The sequence below is a fragment of the Bubalus bubalis genome, chromosome 5 (assembly GCF_019923935.1).
Source record: "Bubalus bubalis isolate 160015118507 breed Murrah chromosome 5, NDDB_SH_1, whole genome shotgun sequence".
NCBI classification, from domain to species: domain Eukaryota; kingdom Metazoa; phylum Chordata; class Mammalia; order Artiodactyla; family Bovidae; genus Bubalus; species Bubalus bubalis.
This window is the reverse complement of record NC_059161.1, coordinates 80,913,452-80,929,631: the sequence shown is the minus strand read 5'-3', so window position 1 is coordinate 80,929,631 and position 16,180 is coordinate 80,913,452. Positions and strand designations below refer to the sequence as shown.

The 16,180-nt window shown below is 45.2% G+C and overlaps 1 protein-coding gene, 1 long non-coding RNA gene and 2 pseudogenes across 2 annotated transcripts in view; 2 read left to right on the top strand and 2 right to left on the bottom strand.

The window, feature by feature from the left end:
- Nucleotides 1-1,193: 1,193 nt before the first annotated feature.
- On the top strand, nucleotides 1,194-9,634 carry LOC123330762. Its single transcript, XR_006546876.2, has 2 exons — nucleotides 1,194-1,339; nucleotides 9,251-9,634. It is a non-coding gene; the product is annotated as an uncharacterized LOC123330762 (long non-coding RNA).
- A 3,323-nt stretch (nucleotides 9,635-12,957) lies between these two features.
- On the bottom strand, nucleotides 12,958-13,076 carry LOC112580966 (annotated as a pseudogene).
- Nucleotides 13,077-13,522: 446 nt separating this feature from the next.
- LOC102414696 (ankyrin repeat domain-containing protein 26-like) overlaps nucleotides 13,523-16,180 on the top strand; it is a 54,660-nt gene continuing 52,002 nt past the window's right edge. The window contains 3 exon segments of the mRNA XM_045165895.1: nucleotides 13,523-13,767; nucleotides 15,114-15,310; nucleotides 15,388-15,585. Of these exon segments, the coding sequence (XP_045021830.1) occupies nucleotides 13,523-13,767; nucleotides 15,114-15,310; nucleotides 15,388-15,585 (640 nt within the window).
- LOC112581063 lies at nucleotides 14,922-15,040 on the bottom strand (annotated as a pseudogene).

The window sequence follows — 16,180 nt, the reverse complement described above, 5'->3', positions numbered from 1 at the left end:
TTTTCCATTAAAAAGTTATTTCTGTTATTTAGTAGACCTGGTGTCAATCAAGATGTAGGTAAGTGAAAGATGTGACTGGCTGAAGGGTCTACAGTGGGACCCTTCCTGAATGAGACCTGAGAATCTGAGTTCTTGGATAGGGGCAGTGAATGTCCCTAAAGGTGAAGCTTAAACTGATATATACATTGTATTTTACTGTTGACACTGAAGAATATTTTAAGAAATTCTTCAATTAATTTGTGAAGCAACTCTTTGGAAATAGCAATGCCTCTCCATTGGTTGACTCAAGTTCAGTCTCAGCATGGTGTTTACATTATGTTTTTGGTTTTGTTTCTACCACTCAATTACTCTCTGTGCTTTATTTGCTGTGTTGATCAAAAGGTTTAGGAAAATATAACTGTGAGTAAGGAGGATGTCATGAAGAGAACTCAGGGCTTGTGTACATTGGTGCCTGCATCCTGAAGCACCTGTTACCCTGAAATCTTAGCGGGCAGTTTCTGAGGTTGTCTACAGCCTCAGAGTGGCCTCCTTTCTAAGGTTCCCACTTGGCTTCCTGGCACGAGGTGTAGCTATGAGCCTGCTTCTCACTCTGTCCAGATTCTGTTGGTCTCCATCTGGGAAGAGCTTTCTTTGCCAGATTCCTGTCCAGTTCTTTTTTTCTTGGCAAGTTCACATTTCTTTATAGGTCCTCTCCCAAACTGTTCCCGACCTGGATTGAGGATATTTAGTTTCCTGGGCTTTCTGTTGTTGAAGGTGAGGAAGCTGTTTATTGTTCTTGAGTGCCCAGTACTGCCTGTTCTCTGATTTTGCGACAAGTGTTTACACAGATTTCAAAGGGAAATCATATTCCAGTGCATTGAAAATGTTTAGTCAGTGGACTCTGTGACTGAGTGGATTTTTTGACCTGCAGAGACACACATGGCCTTGTACCTCCAAAGAAAGAGACTTAAATTTTACCATAGAAGTTGAAACACATATGGTTATGAAAACAAAATGTGTGAAAGAAAGTTTATGTGATGAATCTACATTGAATAGTATAAAATGCTGTTTCCTGTTTTATGTATGTTTGCATCTACATATATGCCTACCACACATATATTTATGATAGACATGGTGTTAAAAGTATCAGTTAAGAAGACTCCATTTTTCATGATTGAATTAAAGTAGCTTAATTTTTTTTTTAATATAGCTAGATCAACTTTACACCTGGGCTGCAGTTAGTCAACCCCCACACACTCACTAGATTATATCGAAGGGCAGTTTCCCAGGAGAGTCCCAGCTGCTTGGCCACCATCTAAACCTCCTGATGAGGAACACAGGCCTATGGATGCTGACACAGGTAGGCCCATGGAAAGAGTGTATGTTCTGAGTTCAGTTCAGTTCAGTCACTCAGTCATGTCCGACTCTTTGTGACCCATGAATGCAGCATGCTAGTCCTCCCTGTCCATCACCAACTCCCGGAGTTCACTCAGACTCACATCCATTGAGTCAGTGATGTCATCCAGCCATCTCATCCTCTGTTGTCCCCTTCTCCTCCTGCCCCCAATCCCTCCCAGCATCAGAGTCTTTTCCAATGAGTCAACTCTTTGCATGTGGTGGCCAAAGTAATGGAGTTTCAGCTTTAGCATCATTCCCTCCAAAGAAATTCCAGGGATTGTCTCCTTCAGAATGGACTGGTTGGATCTCCTTGCAGTCCAAGGGACTCTCAAGAGTCTTCTCCAACACAACAGTTCAAAAGCATTAATTCTTCAGTGCTCAGCTTTCTCCACAGTCCAACTCTCATATCCATACATGACTACTGGAAAAACCATACCCTTGTCTAGATGGACCTTTGTTGGCAATGTAATGTCTCTGCTTTTGAATATGCTATCTAGGTTGGTCATAACTTTTCTTCCAAGGAGTAAGCGTGTTTTAATTTTATGGCTGCAATTACCATCTGCAGTGATTCTGGACCCCCCAAAAAATAAAGTCCGAGACTGTTTCCACTGTTTCCCCATCTATTTCCCATGAAGTGATGGGACCAGATGCCATGATCTTCGTTTTCTGAATGTTGAGCTTTAAGCCAACTTTTTCATTCTCCACTTTCACTTTCATCAAGAGGCTTTTTAGTTCCTCTTCACTTTCTGCCAGAGGGTGGCATCATCTGCATATCTGAGGTTATTGATATTTCTCCCGGCAATCTTGATTCCAGCTTGTGCTTTTTCCAGTCCAGCGTTTCTCATGATGTACTCTGCATAAAAGTTAAATAAGCAGGATGACAATATACAGCTTTTATGTACTACTTTTCCTATTTGGAACCAGTCTGTTGTTCCAAGTCCAATTCTAACTGTTGCTATCTGACCTGCATATAGGTTTCTCAAGAGGCAGGTCAGGTGCTCTGATATTCCCATCTCTTTCAGAATTTTCCACAGTTTATTGTGATCCACACAGTCAAAGGCTTTGGCATAGTCAATAAAGCAGAAATAAATGTTTTTCTGGAACTCTGGCTTTTTCGATGATCCAGCGAATGTTGACAATTTGATCTCTGGTTCCTCTGCCTTTTCTAAAACCAGCTTGAACATCTGGAACTTCACAGTTCAGGTATTGCTGAAGCCTGGCTTGGAGAATTTTGGGCATTACTTTACTAACATGTGAGATGAGTGCAATTGTGCGGTAGTTTGAGCATTCTTTGGCATTGCCTTTCTTTGAAATTGGAATGAAAACTGACCTTTTCCAGTCCTGTGGCCACTGCTGAGTTTTCCAAATTGGCTGGCATATTGAGTGCAGGACTTTCACAGCATCATCTTTGAGGATTTGAAATAGCTCAACTGGAATTCCATCAGCTCCACTAGCTTTGTTTGTAGTGATGCTTTCTAAGGCCCACTTGAGTTCACATTCCAGGATGTCTGGCTCTAGGTCAGTGATAACACCATCGTGATTATCTGGGTCGTGAAGATCTTTTTTGTACAGTTCTTCTGTGTATTCTTACCACCTCTTCTTAATATCTTCTGCTTGGTCCATACCATTTCTGTCCTTTATCGAGCCCATCTTTGCATGAAATATTCCCTTGGTATCTCTAATTTTCTTGAAGAGATCTCTAGTCTTTCCCATTCTGTTGTTTTCCTCTATTTTCTTTTCTTTTTTTTTTTTTTTTTTTTTTTTTTTGCATTGCTCTCTGAGGAAGGCTTTCTTATCTCTCCTTGCTATTCTTTGGAACTCTGCATTCAGCTGCTTATATCTTTCCTTTTCTCCTTTGCTTTTCACTTCTCTTCTTTTCACAGCTATTTGTAAAGCCTCTTCAGACAGCCATTTTGCTTTTTTGCATTTCTTTTCCATGGGGATGGTATTAATCCCTGTCTACTGTACAATGTCATGAACCTCCGTCCATAGTTCATCAGGCACTCTATCTATCAGATCTAGGCCCTTAAATCTATTTCTCACTTTCCACTGTATAATCATAAGGGATTTGATTTAGGTCATACCTGAATATTCTAGTGGTTTCCCCTACTTTCTTCAATTTCAGTCTGAATTTGGCAATAAGGAGTTCATGATCTGGGCCACAGTCAGCTCCTGGTCTTGTTTTTGTTGACTGTATAGAGCTTCTCCATCTTTGGCTGCAAAGAATATCATCAATCTGATTTTGGTGTTGACCATCTGGTGATGTCCATGTGTAGAGTCTTCTCTTGTGTTGTTGGAAGAGGGTGTTTGCTATGACCAGTGAATTTTCTTGGCAAAACTCTATTAGTCTTTGCCCTGCTTCATTCTGTATTCCAAGGCCAAATTTGCCTGTTACTCCAGGTGTTTCTTGACTTCCTACTTTTGCATTCCAGTCCCCTATAATGAAAAGGACATCTTTTTTGGGTGTTAGTTCTAAAAGGTCTTGTAGGTCTTCATAGAACCATTCAACTTCAGCTTCTTCAGCGTTACTGGTTGGAGCATAGACTTGGATTACTGTGATATTGAATGGTTTGCCTTGGAAATGAAAAGAAATCATTGTGTCGTTTTTGAGATTGCATCCAAGTACTGAATTTTGGACTCTTTTTTTGACCTTGATGGCTACTCCATTTCTTCTAAGGGATTCCTGCCCACAGAAGTAGATATAATGGTCATCTGAGTTAAATTCACCCATTCCAGTCCATTTTAGTTTGCTGATTCCTAAAATGTCGACGTTCACTCTTGCCATCTCCTGTTTGACCACTTCCAATTTGCCTTGCTTCATGGACCTGACATTCCAGATTCCTATGCAATATTGCTCTTTACAGCATTGGACCTTGCTTCTATCACCAGTCACATCCACAACTGGGTATTGTTTTTGCTTTGGCTCCATCCCTTCATTCTTTCTGGAGTTATTTCTCCACTGATCTCCAGTAGCATATTGGGCACCTACTGACCTGGGGAGTTCCTATTTCAGTATCCTATCATTTTGCCTTTTCATACTGTTCATGGGGTTCTCAAGGCAAGAATACTGAAGTGGTTTGCCATTCCCTTCTCCAGTGGCCCACATTGTGTCCGACCTCTCCACCATGCCCGCCCGTCTTGGGTTGGCCCCACAGGGCATGGCATAGTTTCATTGAGTTAGACAAGGCTGTGGTCCTAGTGTGATTAGGTTGACTAGTTTTCTGTGATTATAGTTTCAGTGTGCCTGCCCTCTGATGCCCTCTTGCAACACCTACCATCTTACTTTGGTTTGTCTTATCTTGGACATGGGGTATCTCTTCACAGCTGCTCCAGCAAAGCACAGCCGCTGGTCCTTACCTTGGATTAGGGGTATCTCCTCACCACTGCCCCGCCCAACCTTGAACATGGAATAGCCCCTCTAGGCCCTCTGGCATCCGTGCAGCCACCACTCCTTGGACGTGGAGTTGCTCCTCCCGACTCTTTGCGACCTCATGGAATGTAGCCTATCAGGTTCCTCCATCCATGGGATTTTCCAGGCAAGAGTGCTGGAATGGATTGCCATTTACTTCTCCAGGGGATCTTTCCAACCCAGGAATCGAACCTGGGTCTCCTGCATTGCAGGCAGACGCTTTACCGTCTGAGCCACCACAGAAACTGTATGTTCTGAAAGTAACATCAAATATCTGTGAAGCACCTGCTGAGTAGTGAGTCTGGATTTCTCTTCCAACTATTTCTTAGATTATAATCTTCATATAAATCAAGCTAAATCACTGGGAAGCTTGTTAAATTGAAAATTCTTACACCCTATCTTCATAGTTACAGGCACTGGGAAGCTAGAGCTATCCAGTTAGTACTGTGTATACAGAGTTGAGAACCACTGCTTTGGGGTCCAGATGAGGCCCCCACCTGGAAGGAAGCCACCCATTGTATGGGCTGAAAGCTCAGAAGGGAACTTTCTGTCTGTTGGCTTCAGAGGTGGCAGCCACCTCCCCTCCTTTCCTGGCTCTTCCCTTACTACTTTTTTTGAGCCTTTATTAGTTTTTTTCTTTGCCTTCAGAGATAATTGACAGAGGCAAGATGAAGTTATGCATTCTACTAAATCTAAATTTTAAGTAATTTAAAAAGTGTGCACTGTTCAAATATAACATTTTTCTAAAAAATATTTCATTTTGATTGTTTTTTTTTTCTTTTTGTCCCTTGTGCTGTCCTAAAGTGTTTTGTGTTGTTTTTGATGTATTTGAAGGTAGCATGACATTAACATCAGCTTTTTATGGAGCCCAAAGCTAGAAAAGCACTTCATTGTATTGAATTAAAAATCACACTTGTATAACAATGTTTTTTTGGTTGTCTTATTCCCTGCTTCCTTTTTCATTTTGGCTTAATAAATCGCAGCTTCTTCTTGGTGGACTGATCAGGAATATTGGCATCTGATCCATCAGAGAGGAGTAAATAGAAGGGCATTATTACAATTCAGAAATCTCTCCCTCACCAAATTTTCCTAAATGGTATCATAGCATGGTGTTAGAGTTAAGAATTTGGCATTTTATTCCCATTGGCTTATTGAGAGAAAGATGTTGGGTGGACGCCTAGCTGGGACCTCTGTGAAGAAGGGTGACAAGGGATTAGGCTCTTCTGTGTATCAGCCTGTAACCTTGGGCAAGTTTGCTAACTTCTGTTCTTGGTTTCTGCATCTGTTAAATGGTAGTAAGGATAACACCTACTGCATAGGGATACTTTGAGAATTATCTAAGTGTGATAGCATAGATTAGCATCCAGAATGCAGTCATATTCCTCATGAGTCCCTTTAAAGCCAACAATGGCCCATACCCTCAGTGACTTTATTTCAGACTACTGTCCAAAGATCTGCAGAGGGGACCTACTGCTCACAGCCTCTGTTTTTTTTTTTTCCTCATCCTGAAGTGATGCATTTACTTCTTCTTTCTTTGCAGTGAGGCACTGTTTGGGGGCCCACAACCAACCCTGTGTACCCTCTTTTAAAGGCCAATGCTTTTGAAACATAGTGTTTACTTGATGGACTATACTCTCTGAAGTGAAACACAAACAAGAGATGTGATATAAGAAACATGTTCTATGTAGGACTTTGACTTTCTTGTGGTACAGAGAACAGTTGATCAAGGGCCGAGGTAGATCTTCAGAGATGAGAGGTTGCTTACATAACACACACACCCCCACCTCCTCCCCCCCCCCAAAAAAAACAAGCATGTAAAACAATTTAGTTTTAAAGGGAAAATTATATAACTTAAAGTATTTATCCTATTAAATGCATTTTTATTTGTTTATGTTAAAAGTTACTTCAGTTCAGTTCAGTTGCTCAGTCGTGTCCAACTCTTTGTGAACCCATGGACTGCAGCACACCAGGCTTCCTGTCCATCACCAACTCCCAGAGCTTTCTCAAACTCATGTCCATTGAGTCAGTGATGCCATCCGACCATCTCATCCTCTGTAATCCCCTTCTCCTCCTGCCTTCAATCTTTCCCAGCAACAGGATCTTTTCCAGTAAGTCAGTTCTTTGCATCAGGTGGCCAAAGTATTGGAGTTTCAGCTTCAGCATCAGTCCTTCTGATGAACATTCAGGACTGATTTCCTTCAGGATAGACTTGTTGGGTCTCCTTGCAGTCCAAGGGACACTCAAGAGTCTTCAACACAACAGTTCAAAAGCATCAATTCTTCAGGTGCTCAGCTTTCTTTATAGTCCAACGCTCATGTCCATATATGACTCCTGGAGAAACCGTAATTCTGACTAGATAGACCTTTATCAGCAAAGTAATGTCTCTGCTTTTTAATATGCTGTCTAATTTCGTCATAGCTTTTCTTCCAAGGAGCAAGTGTCTTTTAATTTCACGGCTGCATTCCCCATCTGCAGTGATTTTAGAGCCCAAGAAAATAAAGTCTCTCACTGTTTCCACTGTTTCCTCATCTATTTACGATGAAGTGATGAGACCACATGTCATGATCTTAGTTTTCTGAATGTTGAGTTTTAAGTCAACTTTTTCACTCTTCTCTTTCACTTTCATCAAGAGGCTCTTTAGTTCTTCTTTTCTTTCTGCCATAAGGATGGTGTCATCTGCATATCTGAGGTTACTGATATTTTCCCCAGCAATCTTGATTCCAGCTTGTGCTTCATCCAGCCTGGCATTTCACATGATGTACTCTACATATAAGTTAAATAAGCAGGGTGACAATATACAGCCTTGACATACTCCTTTCCCAATTTGGAACCAGTCTGTTGTTCCATGTCCAGTTCTAACTGTTGCTTCTTGAACTGCATACAGATTTCTCAGGAGGCAGTAAGGTAGTCTGGTATTCGATTTCTTTAAGAATTTTCTACAGTTTGTTGTGATCTACACAGTCAAAGGCTTTGGTGTAGTCAATAAAGCAGAAGTGGATGTTTTTCTGGAAGTTACTTACTGGTTAGTAAATAGCTAGGTGAAGCTACAGTAGAATCAATCAATTTCATAGAGAGATATTTTAATAGTTGTTCATATCTTGTGTTTTACACCAATGATTAGGGTGATGTTTTCATTGTTTTCATCGCTAGGGTGAACTTCTCAACTTTAACTGAAACATATATATTATCCTCTAAAATTTTAGGGCGGTTTAAAAAAGTTATGAAACATTTTATGTTACTGATTTTTTTGTAAACTGGAGGAACGCTAGACAGAAAATTAATTAGTAATAATATGAATTTTAGTTTGGTAAGAGATGATAGTTGGAATTGAGGCTGAGACATTTGCAAACTAATTTTTTTTTCTTTGTTATTCGAGATAACTTGCAAAATGCCAGAGTAGCAGTTTTTAATATAGCAACTTTTATATTATCTCCTTTTTATATTGTCCCCTTTTAAAATGTGTATTCTTAAAGAGGATGGTGGAGATAAGTAGAAAATAGTTAAATGTAGTGACTTATTTTTCTCCAGCTGATCTGTTAATAAACCCGAGCCCAGTAACTGTTTTGTCCAAAATGGTCTAATGGCCCTTGCTAAAACTTTTCCCACTGTGATTCTGTGGGATTCTGCAGGGCATTCTCATTCTGGGACCAATCACGCTCCCTGTCATAAGCAGGCAAGTGAGGATGTCAGTAACACAGTGAAAACCATGCATAGACCCTACGTTTTTTGAAAAATAAAAAAAAAATAATTGCAAATACTGATAATGTGATTATTAGTAGTGATAAAATATTTCCAGTGCACTTGACTGTGATCTGTGTGTAGTGACTTCACAGCTAAAATTGCTGTTTGTAGCATGTGGTCCCTTTCAGCTTTGTTTTAAAGTAAAAGAACTCACTGATTATTTTTCTTTCTGAAGAAGAAAGATGTGGTTCTATCTTAGAAAATTGACAGCTTGGTTTTCTTTGACTTTTCTTTGGCCTTTTGGCTCCTCTTTACACTGGTTACTAATCCCCATGTGTGCATGCTGAGTCATTTCAGTCGTGTCTGACTCTTTGCAAACTTATGGACTGTATCCCCCAGTCTCCTAGTCCAAGGGATTCTCCAGGCAAGAATACTGGAGTGGGTTTCCATTGCCATCTTCCCAACCCAAGGATTAAACTGGGGTCCCCTTGTATCCTGCATTGGCAGGTGGATTCTTTACCCCTAGTGCCACCTGGGAAGCCCCACTAATCCACATGGCAGGCTAATTCAGATTCGTGGTGCTGACTATTCTCCCTTTCTTGGGGACTGCACTTCTGTTTTTCCACAATCCATTTTGTGAAACTGACTTTCTCCACCTTCATCTACTGGTGAAGAAACAAACCTTCTATGTGAATCTAGGTGCAGAGGCTGCAGTGAGGTCTCAGGGGTTGTGGGTTCTTGGGGATCTTCGGTTCCTACAGTGTCTTTGTGTTTCCTCCACAGAGAAGCCTGAGGTGCTGAGGCTGACCATCTGAAGTCCGTAGAGTGAAATCTCCTAGAAGGACAGGCTGGAAAGGAAGTTAGAGAGTAATGTGCTTGCTCCAGAAGTTTGTAGCAGAAATGTTAATAAGAAGGGATCCTTTCCAGTTATCTTTTCTCCTTATCTTCTCTCTCTTCATTTCCCTTTACTTATTTGATGCAACCCACCCCCACCACAGTGGTTTTTCTGGAGCCTCTATTCATATCTCTATCATGTGAATTACTTAGGTTTAGATCTGATCTGTATCTACTATCTGTCTTCTGTGTAGACTACTAACATTTCAAGACCTTTGGATACATTATATACTTAAATATTGAGTGAATAAATGAAGATCTTTTGTTGAAAAAGATATAAATATTAATAAAATATCTACTTAGCACATGAATGCAAGTATTATATTTGATGGAATTCTGTGTGTGCTGAAAGAGCCTGAGGACCATTTTAAGGGCTCATCACCAACCTTCAAATGTTACTTTATAGATTTACGCAAAGAGAGACTTAATTTTAGTTTTGAATTCGTGGAGAACAGGGTCAAGGTGTGAGAGTGACTTGATCATTCTTGGTGCATCTTTGGAAAATCAAGGCCGTCATCTTCCTTTAAAAAAAAAAATTAAAAGTATATATGTTTATTTGGCTGTTCCTGGTCTTAGTTGCAGCACATAGGATCTTCATTGCTACATGTGGGATTTTTAGTTCCCCAACCAGGGATCAAACCTGGGCCCCGTGCAGTGGGAACACAGTCTTAGCCAGTGGACCACCGGGAAAGTCCCTTTCTTTCTTTGTTTCAATAAATGCTTTCCAAAATTTTAATTTTAATTATTTATTTCTGGCTGGGCTGGGTCTTTGTGACTATGTGCAGACTTCCTCTAGTTGTGGTGCTGGGGATTCTCATTGCAGTGGCTTCTATTGTTGTGGAGCATGGGCTCTAGACACTCCAGCATCAGTCTTTGCAACTCATGGACTTACTTGCCCCTTGGAATGTGGGATCTTTCTGAACCAGGGATCAAAATCCTGTCCCCAGCATTAGCAAGTGGAGTCTTAACCACTGAACCACCAGGGAATTCCAAGTCCATTATCTTTCTTTAAAAATGTGAATGGTCAAGATATTGAACAGAGGACTGATTTTATTTATTTATTTATTTATCTATTTTTTTCTGGATGAACTGCTGGAAAATTTTTCTTTTTCTTTTTTTTAAATTTTATTTTATTTTTAAACTTTACAAAATTGTATTAGTTTGTCAGAGGACTGATTTTAGAAAAACAATTTGGGCACAGAGAATCCTGGAGGTAAATATAGAAGGATAGCTGGTGGAAACATGAAAACTTTTTGTATAGGAATCCTAAGACCTGTGTTTACTCACTGGCTGAAAGAATGGTAATCCACCTTGGTTCCAAAAAATATATATAAGCAGCTTATGAATATGTGAGGTATATAAAAAGATGATAGAGGGAAATAGATTAAATTCAAAGGAATTGAGTATAGCACTGAGGTGAACCAGCATGCTGAAATGAATTTCAGAAGAACTTGCAGTTTTTAAAGGTGGTTGACATTTATCCCTCAGGTTTAAGGTAGAAAGGGAAGTGTGAACACAGCTGAATCATGCCCCGTGGCTGTGAGATGAAAAGCAATAGTCTCAGAAGGACAACTCTTCTGTCCTCTAGTAGCCAAAAGAAGTGTTTCTATGGCTTCTAAATAAAGGAGCTTCTGTGGGATGAAATATCAGATCAGATCAGTCACTCAGTCGTGTCTGACTCTTTGCGACCCCATGAATCACAGCACGCCAGGCCTGCCTGTCCATCACCAACTCCCGGAGTTCACTCAGACTCACATCCATCGAGTCAGTGATGCCATCCAGCCATCTCATCCTCTGTCGTCCCCTTCTCTCCTGCCCCCAGTCCCTCCCAGCATCAGAGTCTTTTCCAATGAGTCAACTCTTCGCATGAGGTGGCCAAAGTACTGGAGTTTCAGCTTTAGCATCATTCCTTCCAAAGAAATCCCAGGGCTGATCTCCTTCAGAATGGACTGGTTGGATCTCCTTGCAGTCCCAGGGACTCTCAAGAGTCTTCTCCAACACCACAGTTCAAAGGCATCAATTCTTTGGTGCTCAGCCTTCTTCACAGTCCAAGTCTCACATCCATACATGACCACAGGAAAAACCATAGTCTTGACTAGATGAACCTTTGTTGGCAAAGTAATGTCTCTGCTTTTGAATATGCTATCTAGGTTGGTCATAACTTTCCTTCCAAGGAGTAAGTGTCTTTTAATTTCATGCAGTCACCATCTGCAGTGATTTTAGGAGCCCAGAAAAATAAAGTCTGGCACTGTTTCCACTGTTTCCTCATCTATTTCCCACGAAGTGATGGGACCAGATGTCATGATCTTCATTTTCTGAATGTTGAGCTTTAAGCCAACTTTTTCACTCTCCACTTTCACTTTCATCAAGAGGGTGAAGTAAATTCTTAACTGATTTCCAGGTTTGTCCTGATGCTTGAATCCATGTTCACTTGAGGAAAAGCAGGGATTCTATAAGGGGCCAGGGGTTGTTATCTTTCAACCTGCCACCTGACTCAGGAATAAAATGCTCTCAAGCAGATCAATCATGTCTCCTGGAGATAATTTTCCATGTTCAGTTTTTGTTAAATCAGCCCACATTCAGTTCAGTTCAATTCACTCACTCAGTTGTGTTCGACTCTTTGCAACCCCATGAACTGCAGCACACCAGGCCTCCCTGTCCATCACTAACTTCCAAAGTCCACCCAAACCCATGTCCATTGAGTTGGTGATGCCATCCAACCATCTCATCCACTGTCGTCCCCTTCTCCTCCTGCCCTCAATCTTTTCCAGCATGAGGGTCTTTTCCAATGAGTCAGCTCTTTGCATCACGTGGCCAAAGTACTGGAGTTTCAGCTTCAACATCAGTCCTTCCAGTGAACTCCCAGGACTGATCTCCCTTAGGATGGGCGGGTTGGATCTCCTTGCAGTCCCAGGGACTCTCAAGAGTCTTCTCCAACACCACAGTTCAAACCATCAATGCCTTGGCACTCAGCTTTCTTTATAGTCCAACTCTCACATCCATACATGACCACTGGAAAAACCATTGCCTTAATTAGACAGACTTTTGTTGACAAAGTAATGTCTCTGCTTTTGAATATGCTGTCTTCTAACTTCTTCTAAGTCACTTCAGTCGTGTCTGACTCTGTGCGACCCCATAGACGGTAGCCCACCAGGCTTCCCTGTCCCTGGGATTCTCCAGGCAAGAACACTGGAGTGGGTTGCCATTTCCTTCTCCAAATATGCTGTCTAGGTGGGTCATAATTTTCCTTCCAAGGAGTAAGCGTCTTTTAATTTCATGGCTGCAGTCACCATCTGCAGTGATTCTGGAGCCCAGAAAAATAAAATCAGCCACTGTTTCCCCATCTATTTGCCATGAAGTGATGGGACCAGATGCCCTGATCTTAGTATGCTGAATGTGGAGCTTTAAGCCAGCTTTTTCACTTTCCTCTTTCACTTTCATCAATAGGCTCTTTAGTTCTTCACTTTCTGCCGTAAGGGTGGTGTCACATGTGTATCTGAAGTTATTGATATTTCTCCTGGCAATCTTGATTCCACCTTGATTCCGCACACAGGCATGGCTGAGAGGAGCCACCCTACGCCCAAGGGGAGGCAAAAAGACGACAGCACCCGGTATTCCCAAGCAGTCTCCTATCCAAGTACTAACCAGGCCTGAACCTGCTTAGCTTCCGAGATCAGATGACATCGGGCCTGTTCAGGGTTGTATGGTTGTAGATAGAGGCGGCTGCCACCAGGCACCCTGAAAGCCTTGTGCTGCATCTCCATTTCACTCTGACCTGCCTGCTGGTGAGGGGAGCCAGGCACACTTCTCCCCTGACCGTGATCTGTACATGCACCACAGGACCTGCCACCAGACTCCAGCCAGCCAGGGCCGACAGCCCGGTGGCTGGCCGAAGCCACCCTGCCCCTGCACACTGCCACCCCTGGCAGGCACCTGGGCCTGGAAGGCTTCTGGGACTCACAGCAGGTGGCTGGGCATGCATGCGGTGGCTGGGGGGTTGGATGAGGGGCCCAGAGGTCTCTGCACTCTCCCAGCCTGGGCCTCTCCAGGCACATCCACGCTAGGTGGCTCCAACACCCCCATCCCATTCACCGCTCAGGGCCCCGTGGCCCCAGAGGTGTCTTGCTTGGTGGCCTGCAGCTCCCTGCGGCCTGCGGTCCTATGAGCCTCCTGCGGGTGGAGATGCAGCCCAGCCAGGCCCAGAGCGCCCATCCTGCCCGGCACCTGCCCAGTGCCCAAATGCTCCAGGAGCCACCAGCATGGTCGACTGGAGAGTGTCATCTCCGCCCCTTCACCCTACCGAGGTCCCCCTTACCCCGAGCCCCCTCCAAGCACAGGGTCTTCCTGAGAGAGCAGATGAACGACATGCAGGCACATGGACAGTCACTCACACACACCAACGCCAAGTGAGACAGCCGGCCGGCGCAAGTTCGTCAGCGAGAGCCAGAATCATAGCACCTGTGAGAGGCCAGGGCCAGAGGAAGGGACGGGAGGCCTGGTTTCAGGAGACACAGAGCCAGAAAGAGACGAAGGTTCAGAGACAGACTCGAAGATGGCGAGAGGGAGACACACAGAAACACACAAACACACACACACACAGGGAGGCATAGACAGAGAGAGGGAGACAGAGCCACTGACTGAAGGAAAATGGGAGACAGACACAGGAGAGAGGATGGCATCTGATCCAAGACAGACACGCTGGTACAGAATGTGACATACCTCAGAGAGAAGCCATGCGGATGAAGCAACTTCTCCAAGGGAGGGGGTGTCAGCTTTGGGCCGGGCCCTGGCTGAATGGGGTGCCCTGTGGCTGGCAGTCAACTGTGGGGTCCCCAAGACCTCTTGGCAGCTGAGGTGTCAAAGGTCCCCTTCGGCTTGGCTACCTAAGGCAAGACCCAGCCCATGCCCCCAGGCCAGAGGGTGAGTGTGTGAGTGTGTGTGTGAGTGTGTCCGAGGGCGAGGGTGTGGTCAGGCTGACTGGGGACCTGGTGGATATGCAGAATGGAGGAGGAAGGGTGTGGAGGCTGGGAGTTGGGAAGCTTGTGTGGCCCTCTTGCTGTCTCTCTCTCCCTCTTTCTCCGTCTCCCTTGCCTGGGGTTTCCAGCTCTTGACCTGTCTTGGCAGTGGGTGGTGTGTATGTGTGTGTGTTTCTCTGGGTGGGAGTGCGTGCAAGCCAGAGTATGCAGTCCTATGCGAGGATTGGGCTTGGGTTGGGAGTGGGGCCTGGGGGGTGCTGGGGGTAGTGTAGCCCCCTGGATTGCCTCAGGCATTCCAAGGGAGCCCCAGAAGGAGACACGAAGGTCATCTGGTTTCCTGTAAGCCAAATGCAGAGTGGCTTGCGAGCCACATGGTGGGAGGAGTCGGGGCCCCAGCCACCCACCTGGGGAGGGGCTGCAGCTGCGGGGACCCAAGAGTTGGGATGCCGGTGCCTGCAAGGGCCGTCTGCTGGAAGGCAGGCGAAGGCTCTGAGCACAGTGGGGTGTGAAGGGTCGGGGGCAGGTGGGGCTTTCAGCGCCAGCTGCACAGGGAGGCCAGGGGCTGAAGGAGAGGGGAGGCAAAAAGCCTACAGCACTCGGTATTCCCAGGCAGTCTCCCATCCAAGTACTAACCAGTACCAACCCTGCTTCATTTCCAAGATCAGGCGAGATCGGGAGCATTAAGGGTGGTATGGCCGAAGACGGAGGTGGCTGCCACTCTAAGAGCCCTGCACTGTGCCTTCCTTTTGCTCCAACTTGCCTGCCGACTGGGCCAGCCGGCCGCACCTCTCATGTGGTCATGTGCTGTACTTGAGCCGCACAACCCGTGACTGGAATCTGGCCAGCCAGGGTCTGCAGCCTGGCAGCCAGCTGATGCTGCCCCACCCCACAACACCACCACCCTCGGACAGCAGCCGCCTGGCCCAGCCCGTGGGCCCGGAGGGCTTCAAGGACCCCAAGTGGGTGGCTGGGTGTGCGTGCCTGCAGGGGCTGGGGCATGGGGTGAAGGGCACGGAGGTCTTGGCCCTCTTGCACACTGGGCCTCTCCAGGCCCACCCCCAAAAGGCAGCTCCACCACCCCCATCCCATTAGCTGCTCAGGGCTACAAGGCCCCAGAGGTGTCTGGCCTGGCGGCCCACAGCTGCCTGTGGCCCATGGTCCTCCTAGCCTTCTGCTGGCCTAGGCACAGCCCAGCTGGGGCCTGGAGAGCCCATCCTGCCCGGCACCTGCCCAGTGCGAAAACACATGGTGAGCCATCAGTGTGGTCGACCGGAGAGCCTCAGCCCCGCCCCTTTGCCCTACCGTAGCCCCCCTTGCCCCACGCCACCTGCCAAGCACAGGACCTTCCTGAGAGAGCAGATGAGCGACAGGCAAGCACATGGACAGACCCACAGACATTTGCACACACCCATGCCAAGTGAGACAGCTGGCCAGCACAAGTTCATCAGCAAGAGCTAGAGTCATAGCACCTGTGAGAGGCTGGGGCCAGAGGAAGGGATGGGAGGCCCTGTGTCAGGAGACACAGGGCCAGAAAGAGACGAAGGTTCAGAGACAGACTCAAAGATGGAGAGTGGGAGACAGACACTCTTGCACACATACACAGACCCCCACACACACAGGGAGGCATAGACAGAGAGAGGGAGACACAGAGCCACTGACAGACGGAAAACATGAGACAGACACGGGAGAGAGGATGGCATCTGATCCGAGACAGACACACTGACCACCGTGACACACCTCAGAGAGAGGCCATGCGGAAGTAGCAGCTTCCTCAAGGAAGGAAGCGTCAGCCTTGGGCCGAGCCCCAGCTGGATGCGCTGCCCTGGGCCTGGCAGTCACCCAT